The sequence below is a fragment of the Palaemon carinicauda genome, chromosome 32 (genome assembly GCF_036898095.1).
Source record: "Palaemon carinicauda isolate YSFRI2023 chromosome 32, ASM3689809v2, whole genome shotgun sequence".
NCBI lineage: Eukaryota > Metazoa > Arthropoda > Malacostraca > Decapoda > Palaemonidae > Palaemon > Palaemon carinicauda.
The window spans coordinates 78,690,321-78,706,670 of NC_090756.1; the positions used below are offsets into that span (position 1 = coordinate 78,690,321).

The 16,350-nt window shown below is 44.4% G+C and overlaps 1 protein-coding gene across 1 annotated transcript in view; it reads right to left on the reverse strand.

Annotated features, from left to right (window-relative positions):
• Window positions 1-2,632: 2,632 nt before the first annotated feature.
• Window positions 2,633-16,350, reverse strand: part of ND-ASHI (NADH:ubiquinone oxidoreductase subunit ASHI) — an 81,040-nt gene continuing 67,322 nt past the window's right edge. Inside the window, exon 4 of the mRNA XM_068356680.1 lies at window positions 2,633-2,793. Coding sequence (XP_068212781.1) covers window positions 2,734-2,793 — 60 coding nt within the window. The 3' untranslated portion in view covers window positions 2,633-2,733. The remainder of the gene's footprint in view (window positions 2,794-16,350) is intronic.

Consider the following 16,350-nt stretch of genomic DNA (forward strand, 5'->3'; position numbering starts at 1 on the left):
CTAACCAGGGATGTAGATTAGCAAGTAATGATAATAAAAATAAAGTCTTTCTTACCCACTAATTGGGAAATTACTTTCTTTATGGACCAAGACAACTTGATCCTGGTCTTTCTTGGCCATGGAGCCTGGTAAACGAAGTCTAGGACTTTGTCTCTCCTTTCAAGTGGAGGGAACTACGATGGATCCCTAAGTTCGTTGATTTTTCTTATGCAGGCCAAACCCTGCATAAAGGAATGAAGCGAATCTCTTTGCTCGGTGGTAGGAGCTTTAGGGCTAGCTGGCAGAGGCAGCACACAGTCAGAGTTGTCCGGTTCTACATCCTTAGACTCTTCCAACTCCAGCCTCACATCCATAGGAGCCTGGGTTGGGTTCGGGTCGTCCAAAGTTATCCCGACAATGAATGAGACCTAGAGGGGAGGTTGCATGCTGTGGAAATCGACAAGGAAGGTACTGCATCACGAGCATTCTGTAGTGTGGTGTCATCGAAACTTTTGATGCCCAGTTCTTCAGGAAAGTTTTTGTATTCTCCCACTCCAAAGGCTAAGAGACTGGCTCTCTCTTTCTGAGGGAACACCGCTGGTTATGAAACCTGCGAAGGCTCGATGGGAGCTGCAACGGGCTCCGGGGACAGGATGGTCGGTGTGGTACCAACTATCTTGACTGGAGAAAGGTGATAATTGCTTGTAAACAAGACCTCTCCTATAGACCTAGAACCCCTGCTAGTTCTTAGACAAAAGGTGTTTCCTGGGGGGTAGCTTTTCCTGTTTCGATTTCCTCCGCATCTTGGTCATTTTCACTGGGATGATACCCAGCTTTTCCTACAGGGGATCAGGCTTGTCATGGGCAGCCTTGGAGTCTAGATACCAGTGAAAGAAAGGCAAGGAGGTGCATGCTTAGGCACAGTACTCCTATACCTAGGGTCCGAAGGTGGACTGGAACTACCCGGTGATCCAGACACCGAGAAGGGAATGGTTGCCTAAGGTACTCTGATGATCATGCTGCTTACCAGCCTTAACAAGCTCTATGAGCCAAAAAGCGACCCTTGCAAAAAGAGGGGGCGGCTGAAAGAGCCCTTAATGAGTGATGTTCAATCACTTCTCTGGAGAGCAAACTGAAGAATGCGTGCAAGGCGTAAGGACAAGGGAACAGACCCTTCTGTCCCTGGCCTGGGATCAGCTCGTTTGCGAGCCAAAACATTGTGAACTAGTGTGCGAACATTCGCTACTGGATGATTGCTAGCAAAGCAAGTTTGGCTTGGCTGAGAATGCATGCTGCCATCACTCACGAACATCAGGGCTCCCCTTAAAGGGGTAGATGCCCAAGGCAACAACTAAAGAGAGCAAACCATTCGCGAGATTCACAGATTTGTTGTGCCTTGGTAATGCCAAGGGAAGGGGCCGAGACTCCTGGGAGACGGCGTGAGGACCCGACAAGTCGTCAACTCTCTACAAGGGACCAATCTAGTGAGGAAACCCTCTTGCGCTGGCGAGAGGGACGATCAACCTCGTAGGGGGAGAACACAAGGCTTTTTCTGCTGAACAAGCTCAGTGCCCACGCACCCTGGAAAGTAAGCATGCCCGGCAGGAACTCAGAAGAAAACGAGCTTGCAGGTCCTGCAGTGGGGTTGGAATCACGGAGGACACGTCAGTTGAGGGCACGAGACCGACTGGAAGGGACTCCCATCTAGCATCATGGTGGGGAAGGTCAAAGCCAACACATGCGGAGACAGATGTACTCTCATGTTGTGACCCTAGTAGCTTCAACACCACCTAAAGCCGTTCCTACGTGGGGGAACCTGAAAGCCCCAAGGAAGGCCACAATTGATGCAAAGCGTCAAAAGGGGGTCCTCCAGGCTTGAAGGTTGTCCGGGGATCAAATGGTCATCGTACGGAAAGCCTGCGTGCAGGACAAAGTCAGTGACGATACGTCTCCTTCACAGACATAAACGTGCAGTAAGAGTGGCCTTCAACGCCAGAGCAAATCCACATGGTCGAATCCTCAAAGACCACACACATCAGAAAAGAAAAGACAAATTATTCTAAGCTTTACACCAAGATAATTATTAGGGTTAACGGGAGAGTGAGATAGCATGTCTTCACTCTACCGAGCCCAAAACAGAAGTGAGGGATATCACCGGTTGAGTGTGTGAATAGGGTGACACCCTCCACAGATTCCAGCTATGCTGAAAACATATAACCAAAGTAAAGAGCAAATGGTTTGTATTCGCATAGGAACAATTAATGGCTAGCGGTTAACTTCCACAAACTATTCACGTATACTCTTCTAATCAGTTTAGTTCAGATACTAGTAAGCACAATATCAAGTAACAGACCTGAGCACAGTTACGATAATTTATTCAAACCGTGACAAAACTTCTATATAAAGATTATCCGTGATTTCAATTTCAATTCTATTATAAGTTACATTAACAATGCTGCATACAATAAGGAATGAAGCTCTAATCCGCAAGCATCATCTGGTTATTACATATTTTTTGTCAAACTCTTGACTGACTTGGCATCTCAGCATGATTCCAACTTCAACAAATGTCACCATATTTTGTATAATCAAAAAGGATTTATTAATATCTTCTGTTAAAAATAACCCAAAAGGATGAAGAGAAATATTAAGCTCTAAAAGACACATTATTCCAAATAATTCTGTCCTTGTGGTATTTATTTTATATCTATAAGAATCTCGTATCTACAACAATGTAACATAGAAATTTTTTCATTACTCTGGCGCCTCAAAAGTGTAGTGGGCTTTTCCTTGACCTGGATACTGCTTTGGGAGCTGGAAAATAAGAAAACATTAGACCAACTATATATTGACAATAACATTTATACACAGGATCTAAACTAAGACTTAAAATTCACAAATTTTAGAAGTATAATTTGTATTTTTCATATACAAACTCTAGTTCTTTAGTGGGGGACCACAGTATTCTTTGAGATGTCACCAGAATCGATCCCTACCAACGATCTTTCTAGTAAGTACAGTTATTGCTAAGTCAGATAAATATGAGGCAGTTATCAATCAAATTAGTTGCCAATTTACTATTTGTTTAGAAGTATCTATCGTGTAATAAACTTGAAACACTTGTACACATTTACAAAATTTTTTTTACTGTATATATTCAGTATACTGTCAGTAAATATAAACCACTGTCAGCGTTTATAGATTACTGTATATCTAAATATAGAATATAAAAAAGTTGGAAATACTGAATAATATGAAATAAGGATCATAAGGTATAAGGGGAATAGGGATAAAGATGAATAAGATGGGGAAGAACAATAAGGAATAACAATGGGAATATGAATAATAATAATACATACATACATATACCAAGGCACTTCCCCCAATTTTGGCGGGTAGCCGACATCAAACAAATGAAACAAAAAAGGGGACCTCTTCTCTCTACGTTCCTCCCAGCCTGACAAGGGACTCAACCGAGTTCGGCTAGTCCTGCTAGAGTGCCACAGCCCACCCTCCCCGGTTATCCACCACAGATGAAGCTTCATAACGCTGAATCCCCTACTGCTGCTACCTCCGCGGTCATCCAAGGCACCGGCCTACCAGAACTGCGTCACAATCGCTCGCCATTCATTCCTATTTCTAGCACGCTCTCTTGCCTCTCTCACATCTACCCTCCTATCACCCAGAGCTTTCTTCACTCCATCGATCCACCCAAACCTTGGCCTTTCTATTGTACATCTCTCATCAACTCTTGCATTCATCACCTTCTTTAGCAGACAGCCATTTTCCATTCTCTAAACATGGCCAAACCACCTCAACACATTCATATCCACTCTAGCTGCTAACTCATTTCTTACACCCGCTCTCACCCTCACTACTTCGTTCTTAACCCTATCTACTCGAGATACACCAGCCATACTCCTTAGACACTTCATCTCAAACACATTCAATTTCTGTCTCTCCGTCACTTTCATTCCCCACAACTCCGATCCATACATCACAGTTGGTACAATCACTTTCTCATACAGAACTCTCTTTACATTCATGCCCAACCTTCTATTTTCTACTACTCCCTCAACTGCCCCCAACACTTTGCATCCTTCATTCACTCTCTGACATACATCTGCTTCCACTCCACCATTTGCTGCAACAACAGACCACAAGTACTTAAACTGATCCACCTCCTCAAGTGACTCTCCATTCAACATGACATTAAATCTCATAACCTTACTCTTACCCACATTAACTCTCAACTTCCTTCCAAATTCTGTCACTAATCGGCCAAGCTTCTCTTCCGCGTCTGCAACCAGTACAGTATCATCCGCAAACAACAACTGATTTACCTCCCATTCATGGTCATTCTCGTTTACCAGTTTCATTGACCTGTCTCACGACTCCATCAACATACAAGTTAAACAACCACGGTGGCAAACCAATAGCTCACTTCATTTCCTATTCTAACCCTTGCTTTACTATCTTTGTAGAAACTTTTCACGGCTTGCAACAACCTTCCACCAACTCCATATAACCTTATCATATTCCACATTGCTTCCCTATCAAATCTATATTATACGCTTTCTCCAGATCCATAAACGCAACATACACTTCCTTACCTTTTGCTAAATATTTCTCGCATATCTGCCTAACTGTAAAAATCTGATTCATACAACCACTATCTCTTCTAAAACCCCCCTGTACTTCTAAGATTGCATTCTCTGTTTTATCCTTAATCCTATTAATCAGTACTCTACCATACACTTTTCCAACTACACTCAGCAAGCTAATACCCCTTGAATTACAACACTCATGCACATCTACCTTACCCTTACAGTATATAGTGGTACAATACACACACAAACCCAATCTACTGGTACCATTGACAACACAAAACACACATTGAAGAATCTCACCAACCATTCAAGTACAGTTACTCCCCCTTCCTTCAACATCTCAGCTCTCATACCATCCACACCAGATGCTTTTCCTACTCTCGTTTCATCTATTTTTCTCCTCACTTCCTCTCTTGTAATCTCTCTCTCATTCTCATCTCCCATCACAGGCACCTCAACACCTGCAACAGCAATTATATCTGCCTTCCTATTATCCTCAACATTCAGTAAACTTTCAAAATATTCCGCCCACCTTTTCTTTGCCTCCTCTCCTTTTAACAACCTTCCATTTCCATCTTTCACTGTCTCCTTACTCTTTGCTTCACCCTTCCTTATTCGCTTCACTTCTTTCCAAAACTTCTTATTCTCTTCATATGAATAATCCAATCCCTGACCCCACCTCAGGTCAGCTGCCCTCTTTGCCTCACTTGCCTTGCTCTTTACTTCCACATTTTTCTCTCTATATCTTTCATACTTCTCTACACTATTACTCGGCAGCCATTCTTCAAAAGCCCTCTTTTTTTTTCTTCCACTTTTACCTTCACTCCTTCATTCCACCATTCACTGCCTCCAACAAACTTCTTGCAACACACATCACTTGCAATCCCAACAAAATTTTCTTTTACTAACTTCCACTCCTCCTCTAAATTACCAGTTTCTCTTACTTTCACTTCGGCATATGCCATTTTCAACCTTTCTTGATATTTACTTTTTACCCCCGGTTTTATTAGCTCTTCAACCCTCACTAGCTCCCTTTCACATCCACCTACTCTATTCACCCACTCTTTTGCTACAACTAATTTTCCTTCCACCAAAAAATTATCAGACATGCCGTTAGCCATACCCCTAAACACGTGCAAGTCTTTCAATCTTCCAAACATTCTTTTAGTTATCAACACATAATCCATTAATTCCTTTTCTACCACTCTTCCATTTGTCACTCTTACCCATGTATACTTTTTTTTTAATCTTTCTTTTTGAAAAAGCTAAAACTTATCACCATCTCTTGCTCAACACACATATCTACTAGGACTTGAGCTACTGAGTGGTTCTTGCACATGACTAGAGTTGCAGCAAAACAATGGGCTCATATTCAAGAGTAATTTAGGTTATCTTAGGACAAAATGGAGCAGTCCTCTTCAGATGACTTTTGTCTGCCTTTACAGGACAAATTTAACACTGTCACATCATCAGTTACCTCTTTAATAGCCAAGATGGAAAAGGAGCCAAACCTGTTGTCTAAAATCCCCTGGACTGTGATATTAGACAGGATAAACCATGAAGTTCACTAACTCTTTTCGAGGAGGCTAAGGCTAGGGGAAATACTGTCTTCCAGGTAAGATCTCTATCAGATGACTCAAGGTGCCATCATGAGGAACCTTAGGATTTTAATGGCAATCCAAGATATGGGTTTATTCCTACATGGATAAAAACCTTAGAGCCATTTAAGTGGGTTTATTCCTATGTCGATTTCCTACAACCCGACAAAAAGAAACGGGGGTTCAATAAGTAACAATAATAGGTTACTTAGCAACCGCAATGCTGGGCACCATTACGTAATGCTGTGACGCAAGCCTCATTCTTCTCCTGGTGGTAGTCATACCATTAAGAGGTTGCCTCTTCTACTCTACGATCACAACTACACTACACACTGGATTACCCTTATAGTACTGTTGTTTTCTCTTGTGCTTGATGTCTAGTGTTGCTAGAGTCATGTGAAATTCTCCTAGACGTTGTGGCTGCACTTGTGGCACCTTGCGTTGGGTTGCTGTTGATCCACAGCCTCTTTGTCCTTCATTATTACTCTCAAGAGGAGGAGATCAACCAGGTAAATGTCTCTGCCCTTCATGCCGTGGCAAATAATGTTCTGTAGAATCTTCATGCTAGTATTTTAGGGAGTGGTCGTTCTCCCAGTGAGAGAAACATCGTTACTATAACAAGAAACAAGTTACAGTAAAATTGTGTTTTCATTATAAAATAAATTTTTTAACATACTTACCTGGTAGTCATATATATAGCTTACGTCCCTGACATCACGGCAGAAAATTCAAAACTAGCGCCAATTGCCGATTGGGTAGCCAGGTGTACCACCCCTGTGCCCTAGCGAGGTACCTAGGAACCATTCCAGGAACCCTCATATATTCCATGCCTCTAGTCTCTTAGAGGGGAGGAGGGTGAGGATTTAATTATATATAACTACCGGTTAAGTATGTTCAAAAATTTATTTTATGAAAATACCATTTTTAAACATGTCTTACCCGGTAGTTATATATACAGTATAGCTGATTAACACCTTTGGTGGAGGGTTAGAGACAGCCAATATAGTTGGAATTCTGCTGAAGAGTTAATCAAAACAAACTTTAGTGTTCGTACCTGATAAGGAAGCTGACTTCAATGATCCTCTGCCTCATTATGTCTGCTAGCCTTATGAGATCCAGCGATCCTCCCAGGGGACTGAAGATCTCTTAGGGACTGTCAAACTGGTGTATATACACCTCATTATGACAGAACCTCCTCCAATAACCCGTTCCGGGTGCTCTTCAAGGAACAAAATTGACCACCTGACTAAAATCAATGATTGTGGAAGACTGACACAATCTCCACAAACAACCATAAAAACAAATAAAAGTTCCAAGAGAAGAAAAGGTTATAGGGATTATGGGAATGTAGTGGTGGATCCTTCACCCACTACTGCACTCGCTGCTACGAATGGACCCAGAGTGTAGCAGTCCTTGTAACGAGTCTGAACACTTTTCAAATAATGTGAAGCGAACAAAGATTTGCTCCTCCAAAAGGTTGTGTCCGTTATGCTTTGCAACGATCTATTCTGTCTGAATGCTCCTGACGTTGCCACGGCTCTGACTTTGTGTCTCTTAACCTTAGAAGCCCAAGGTCTGATTCATTACAATGTGCATGAGCTTCTTTAATCAAGAGCCTGATAAAAAATGACAAGGCATTCTTTGACATCTGCAACGTGGGCTTTTTGACTGAGCACCAAAGAGCTTCCGAATTGCCTCGTAAGTCTTTTGTTCTGTCCAGGTAGAACCTCAGAGCTCTTAAAGGGCATAGGACTCTTTCCAACTCCTCGCCAACTAGATCCGAAAGATTCAGAATTACAAAAGCCTTAGGCCAAGGTTGAGAAGGGCGTTCATTTTTGGCGAGAAAGCCTAACTGTAAGGACAGACAGCCTTACCATCTCGAAAACCAACGTTTTTGCTAAACGCATGGAATGCTAACTTTTAGCTGTTGCGAGACTAACCAAAAACAGAGTCTTCATAGTAAGGTCCTTCAAGGAAATTTAATTTAAGGGCTCAAATCTGTCACTCATAAGAAACTTTAACACAATATCCAGATTCCAAGCTGGTGAATCTTGGTGTCGTTGCTTTGTAGTATCAAAGGATTTAAGAAGTTCTTGCAGATCTTTATTGTTTGAAAGGTCCAGGTTTCTGTGCCTGAATACAGTCGCTAACATACTCCTGCATCCCTTAATCGTCGAGGAAGAAAAGTTGTGCTTCCTTCGAAGGTAGAGCAAGAAGTCCACAATTTGAGCTACAGGGGTACTGGATGAGGAAAGAGAGTTGACTCTACACCACTCTCTAAAAACCTCCCACTTGGATTGATAAACCTTGATCGTTGATGTTCTTCTTGCTCTTGCAATGGCTTGAGCTGCCTCCTTCGAAAACCCTCTAGCTCTAGTGAGTCTTTTGATAGTCTGAAGGCAATCAGCTGAAGACTTTGGAGATTTTGGTGGAATCTATCCAAGTGAGGTTGTTTGAGTAAATCTACTCTTAATGGAAGGCTTCTTGGAGTGTCTACCATCCATTCCAGTACCTCTGTGAACCATTCTCTTGAGGGCCAAAAGGGGTCCACTAGGATCATTCTGGTCCCTTCGGTTGCTACAAACTTTTGTACCACTTTGTACAGGATCTTGTATGGTGGAAAAGCGTATGTGTCTAGATGGGTCCAATCCAACAGAAACGCATCTATGTGGACTGCTTCTAGATCCGGTACTGGAGAGCAATACGCCTCTAACCTCTTTGTTTTTGATGTTGCGAAGAGGTCTATGCATGGTCAACCCCAAAGTCGCCACAGACTCTTGCATACTTGTTGATGGAGCGTCCACTCTGTGGATAGGATCTGACCTCTTCTGCTGAGGCTGTCTGCCATTACGTTCTTCTCTCCTTGGATGAACCTTGTCATCAGGACCACATTCATCTCCTTTGCCCACAGAAGGAGATTCTTCGTAGTTTCGTAGAGAGATATCGAGTGAGTTCCCTCTTGTTTGGCAATGTAAGCCAATCCCGTCGTGTTGTCGGCAGTGACTTGTACCACTTTGTTTAGAACTGACCCTTCGAAACTTTTAAGAGCCAACAGGACTGCTAACAATTCTTTCTGATTGATATGGAAGTTCTTCTGGGTCTCTGACCACAGTCCCGAAGCTTCCAACTTGTCCAGAGTTGCTCCCCACCCTGAGTCCGAGGCGTCAGAACATAACACAAGGTCTGGGTTCTTTTGAGTTAAATCGAGACCTTCTTGGAACCTGTCTGGTTCGTCCCACCACCGAATGCAGTTTTTGATGGATTCTGTAATTGGCATGCTCATTGTCTCTAGGTCCTTCTCCTTGTTCCAATGGTGACTGAGGTGGAATTGGAGAGGACGAAGGTTCAGTCTTCCTAGGGGAACAAATTGTTCTAAGGAGGAGAGGGTTCCTACTAGACTCATCCACTTCCTTGCTGAACACATGCTTTTCCTTGGAAAAGATTGGAGTTTCAAACTGGCTTGCTCCATCCTTAAAGGAGACGGAAAACCCCGAAAAATCCGACTCAGAATTGTCATTCCCAAATAAAGAATCTCTTGTGATGGAATCAAGAGAGACTTTTCCTTGTGGATAAGAAGACCCAGTTCTTTCGTAAGGCTCAAAGTTGTCTGGAGATCCTTCAGGCAGTGATCATAAGAGTGAGCTCTGAGAAGCCTATCGTCGAGATACAGGGAGGCTCTGATGCCCCTTGAGTGGAGGATCTTTGCTACGTTGAGCATGAGTTTCGTAAATATTTGCAGGGCTGTGCTGAGGCTGAAACATAGGGCTCGAAATTGAAAAACTTCCCCCTTGAATACGAATCTGAGATAATGCATGAAGCTCGGATGAATTGGGATGTGAAAATATGCGTCCTGGAGGTCTAATGAGACCATCCAGTCTCCCTTTCCTTACTGCAGCCAGAACTGATTTCGAAGTTTCCATTGAGAACTTCGTCTTCTGGACGAACTTGTTCAAAGGCGATTTTGTAACCCTCCTTCAAGATCTGAATTGACCATCGATCTGCTCCTCTCTTCTCCCACGCTTGCCAGAAGTTGAGTAGTCTGGCTCCTACTGCCTGAAGGGGAAAGCAGTCAGACTCTGCTTCGCCCTGATCTGAAGCTTCTCCTCTTATTTCTTCTTGCATCGGGTCTGGAGCTACCCCTGCTGGAAAACCTCCCTCGAAAGGGCTGGGAGAACTTAGGAAAATTTGTTTCTTCCTTAGGTTTGCGGCTGGAAAAAGAAGGTGGAAGGACCTTTCTGGCTGTCTTAGAGACCAGGTCTTGAGTGGCCTTTTGTGTTAGGGCAGATGATATTTCTTTTATGATCTCTTGAGGGAACAGCAAGGGGGAAAGAGGAGCATAAAGTAACTCGGATATCTGGAAGGGGGGTAACCCCCAGTGACAGAAATGAGCACATCTGACCCCTTTTCTTGAGAATCCCTGCAGAAAAGAGTGCTACCAATTCATTGGAGCCGTCCCGCAATGCCTTATCCATACAGGACATAAAGTGAACTAAGTTAGAGGTATCAACCTCTTTAAAAGCAGCAACTTTTTTACCTAAGGCTCCTAACGTCCAGTCCAGGAAGTTAAAAACTTCGAAGGCTCTAAATATACCCTTAAGCAGGTGATCCATCTCCGATGTAGACCAGAGGATCTTGGTCTTCCTCATGGCCGACTGACGAGGAGCGTCTACAAGGCTTGAGAAATCTCCCTGGGCAGAGGCAGGTGTCCCCAAGCCGAGAACTTCTCCTGTACCGTACCAGATACTAGACCTAGATGCTAGTCTAGCAGGAGGAAATGCAAAAGCCGCTTTCCCTAGGTCTTTCTTGGACTGCATCCAGTCACCCATCAGTCTTAGAGCCCTCTTAGAAGACCGTGACAAAACCATCTTGGTAAACCGAGACTTCTTTGAAGCTTTCCCAAGAGTAAATTCGGACGGTGGAGAACGTGGAGCAACGGGTACAAAAAAGTCTGAGAATTCCTCAGTGAAAACTTTCATAAGTTTTTTCAGATCTACTGGAGGACGAAATGAAATAGCATCTTCATCTTCTGATACCTCCTCAAACTCAACAGGAGAAAGTTGACCCTCAATGTCCTTCTCTGGTAAAGCCCCAACGGGAGCAAGTGTTGGGAGCCGTGTCCTTCACAAGAAGATCCTGAGTTTCGACAGCAACAGAAACTGGATTATCCCATCTGTCGCTAAGCGGACGTGTCGCTTGACGCTCATCCAAATGCTCTCGATCAACGTGATCGGAACTAACGTGTTCCAGAATATGATCTCTGTTAAAATCAGTGTCATCCTGAGGAGCGTAGGACTCATCATCATAATCAAGACTCACTTCTAAATCACCAGTAACATGAGAAGTAGGAGGTCGGTCAGGATTGCGTTCTGAAAACCGCTTGACGTCGCTTTCTGACTGGCGCTCAGCGCCGCGTACTGCTTGCCGCTCGACGACCTGTTTGGCAGCTTGTCGCTCGGCGACACGTCCTGGAGGACGTTCAATATTGCGGCTTGAAGGGCGGCTGACGTCCTGTGGACTAAGACGTTCTACGACTTGTTTAGCAGGGCGTTCGACGTCTCGTTTTGTAGGACGTTCGAGCTCACATCCTGAATGTAGTTCACCTTTGCGCTTGAGAGGACGTTCGGCGCCTCGGATTAAAGAGCGATCGATGTTCGCTGAGAACTCAACTTCGTTCTTAGTCGATCGCTCAGGATCACGTCCTAAAGGACGTTCGATGCTATGGCTAGCAGGAAGCCCGGCACCTCGCAAAGAAGGACGTTCGAGATCATGAACCACTGTACGCTTAACGACACATTCAGGAACACGTCCTACAGGACGTTTCACGTCGCGCTGAGAAGACCGCTTGCTGTCTCAAGCCTGACAAATACTGTCACGTCTGTCTGCTTGACGCTTGTCGCTACGATGGTATGTCAGGCGTTTGTGCACACGAACAAGTTCACTTTCCTTAAGAGGAACAGTGTTAAGACCTTTCAAGGGAGAGACGAAAATGAGATCGTCGTTCAGAGCCTCTTGACTGATAGGCTTACGCCGCCTGGCGTCCAGAAGAGAGGCTTCCTGAAGTTCAGGATCCAGGACTGCTGCTCTTTTACTGATCGGGTCTTGGTAATTTTGCATGAAAGAAGAGAGCCTTTGTTGCATCTCTTGTAGCATGTTTAAATTAGGATCCATTAGTTGTGATATCGGTGACAACACCACAACGTTCTCCTCACCGCTCATACGGCGTTCAGAACGTCTGGATGGTGAAAACCAGTCTGACGGCTGCGGGGGAGCACGAACCAAGGTCAAGCCTGGTTCTGACAACTGCTTAGCAGGATCCTTGGTAGCGTCCGACATCCTAGCAGGACATTTAGTAGGCCCAATGGCTACAGCCAGGCCGCGATGTGCTAGTAGGATGTTGATTGGCCTTATCAAAGGTCCTCTTAAGAGGTCTGGAAGTTAGCCGCCAGCCACTTTTAGGTACAGTATTGCGTCATCCGAAGACGACGAAAGCAACTTAACCTCACCTTTCCTATGGTGAGGGCGACCGTCCTGGGAAACGTCCACAGGTACGTTCAAAGGGACGACTGCTCGTGTTTTAAAGCCTCTCGTTTCCTTTTGCCGTTCGACATTCCTTCTCCCAGGGGTTGGAGAGCTTGGAAGAGGTCTAAGACTCGGAGAACGACAGACGCAAGCAGGCGTACCCTTCACTGCACTTTTTGCACTTTCACCCTTCAACTGTTTCACATTGGACATAAGCTGCGTTCTGTCCGCTGCAAGCGATTCCACTTTAGCGCCCAGTGCTTGAATCGCAACCAACATGTCCTTAAGCGTAGGTTCATTAGCAGTTACAGTAGCGGGATCAGGATCTACCACTATAGGGGAAGGAATAGGGTCAGTGACACGGGAAGAGGAAAAGTCTTTTGAAGAACGAGAAGAACTTAGTCTTAATCTATCCCTTTGCAGTTTACGCCTATAGCGATCAAACTCAATCCATTCATGCTCTGACAAAAGAACACACTCATCACAACGATCACCCAAATCATAATCTTAACCTCTGCATTTAACGCAGAGTGAATGGGGATCAAGAGAAGCTTTAGCCATTCGGGTCTTACACCCACTCACACACATCTTAAAGGTTATAGGGGGGTGGCCATTTTGAAAATTTTTAGAGAGAAATCAACAAGCAAGGGTCAAAAAATGTCTGAATCCAATCGTATCCAAGAATATCCAAGAGCAAAATCAAACAAGCAGGAGTCAACAACCAAAGTTTTGTACATCACCAAAGTAAATCTGTAAATATCAGCAAACTGACGAACAGATTATCCACGTGTCGCCGCTAGTGACGGCAGGGAATATATGTGGGTTCCTGGAATGGTTCCTAGGTACCTCGCTAGGGCGCAGGGGTGGTACACCTGGCTACCCAATCGGCGATTGGCGCGAGTTTTGAATTTTCTGCCGTGACGTCAGGGATGTAAGCTATATATATAACTACCGGATAAGTCTTGTTTAAAAAGGAATCATTCCTCTTCCTCGTCTTCTTTTGTTGAAAGTAAGAAACGTAAGCTTTTTTCTTCGGCAACTGATATTCTCTAATCTGCTCCTCCATTTTCTGAGCCCTCAGGGACTCCGGTAACTGAGGACGACGACGAAGAATTACCTTTAATTGTTGATGATAATTTTGTGAATGTGTTATCGGTCCACGACCCGAGAGATCACGAATTGCATACAGGGACTGATCGCCTGGTTACGGCCGCTGCACTTTCAGTGCGTGATCCAGTCCCAGTGTCCCTGATGCCAGATTACTCTGATTTGCGCAGATCTTCACTTACCACAAGCGTGTTGAATAGCAAACCCTTTATGGCAGGGTTTCTGCTGGATGCTCTGAGGCATCGCACGTAAGTGTTGAAAGTCTCCTTTAATTCCCACGTGCGAGTCTTAACTACAACTTTTCCCTGCACTGAGGCAGCTCTGCTGGAATATCACTGTCTTTCCCCTACTCGTTCTCACATGCCAGGCTTACCTCGTACTCCCAGGGATCCTCGCCATTGCTTTCCTATGAATCGTCAAGGTTTATCCAAGAATTCCCCTTCCAATTATGTCAATGTTAGTCAGACCTCTTTGGTAGTGTTCACAATTACAGCTTTAGTTATAACAAACTGTCCAAATATTATTGCTTAACATCCTTCCAAGTAAGGTTTGTGAGTTAATTCAAGGCATGCTAGCAACAAGTGCTACAGTTCTGCTGCGTATACAGGCTAACATGTCTGTACACGCTGCCATTCATCCGCATGCTAACGTCACTGAACGAGTCGCCATTCTAGCGCATGTGTATTCTTCCACGCAATGGCTAGGAAGCCCAATGATCCTGATGTTGCCAACCTGGTAGCCAGCATGCCAAGTGACAAGTTAACCAACCTCTCCTCCACCTTCTCAGCTTCTGAGATGCAGACCATGGAGGTGGCAGCCATGTCCGCAATCCACGCCAATTCCTGGCCCAACCACTGGACAGGAGCAGTGTTCAGATTTGCTGTTACTGAGAACATGTTAAATGAAGAAGCTGCAAGATAGTTTGAGGATCTTTCCAAATTGGGAACCAAGACTTTGGAATTTCTCCTCCACTAGCCAGTTTCCCCACAGGAAACTGCGTCCTCAAGAGATGTGATGCAGTCTTAGCCATATGCATTAAGGAGTTGTCTCCCAGGGACATGCTCTGTCTGAGGCACTCCAACCTTGTTAAATTCCCCACTCTGCTTTCACCTCCAGATGTAGCTACTGTCATTGAGAAGACTAATCAGTCTTCTCTTATGAGGAGAGCTGCGGCCGGCCCATGGATGCCTGCCCCTCAACAGCCATACAGAAATTCACCTTTTAAACAGGCTGCCCACCAGAGACGCTTACTTCCTCCTACGGAGCTCCAAGAGCCTTTTGACATAAAGGACATTCCTCCAGACGGAGATATCGCAGCCATAGAGGCTACCGCTAGGGAGGGCAAATCCCCCCAACTTACTACCATTATGGGGATGACTAAAATGCTGTTGGGTCAGGTGGCAGTCTTTCAGGGCCGATCCCTGGACCATGAAGTTATGTGTTCAGGGTATCAAGTCTCGTTTGTAAACTGCCCACTGCCGCTAACTCTGACTTTGATAGTCCGACTATTTTATGAAAGGATATGCAAAGGACCTCCTCCTACAAGAGGAAGTGTCAAAGATGTTGGCCAAAGGAGTTGTGAAGGAAGTTTAAGGATCGCTGATACAGTAGCTTGAATTGCATTACGAGGAGTTGAGATCATTTGCATTAACCAACTCTCAGGTAAAAGGATAGTTTTCACCCTTATTTTGGCACTATCAGCCTCCAAGACAGCTGCCAAGGTCTCCTAGAAGCTCTGAAAAGATAAGAGAACTCGCACGTTGGAAACATGAGAATGCTTCTCAGCTTCATAGATAAATTAACTGCTAGGCTAGGGCAGCAGATCATGGTAGAGACTGCATCCGCCGAGAAAAACCCCAAAGGGTCGGCATGGTCAGATGGATAAAAAGGCAAGCAATTTCTCAAGTGAAAGGCTAGCTTCCACTTTAGTGTGCCGAGGGCACCGGGAGGTTAACTTATTAGATGAACCTTACAAAACCGCTAAAACCGATTTGATCGTTGAACAAGTCAGGTAATTGTTGGCAAAGCAACTGCTTCCAATACGTGAGGCTGAAAACATTGAATCAACAGCACTCACCAAGACGCTTCTTGCTTACGTGTGTCAGCTGATGGATCGGCGTACACAGACAGAAGAGATTTCCTCCCTAGAGGTTTTCTGATCCTAAGACTTCAGAGAAGTCTAAATCCAAATCCAGGAAAATATTCCCAAGATCCTAATGTGTCATACCAGGAATAAAACTAAGAGTAAGTTTCATTTGTCACAGCCACTTAAGATCGTGGAAGGAGACATCTCTCTCTGACCACCCCTGAGATCCAAGAGAGAGGGGGGTCTCCCCACTACCACTGGTAACATCTGAACAGTTGTTGACACCTCATTAAAGTTTTATAGCTAAATGCCAGCTATAAACTATTATCATCTTGCTCTGTAGAGAACATAGGATTTGTGTTCTGGAGGAAAAACCAGAGGTAAAAAGTGAATATCAATAAAGGTTAGAAGTAGCAAATGACAGGGTGAAAATTTTGTTGGGCATGCAAAT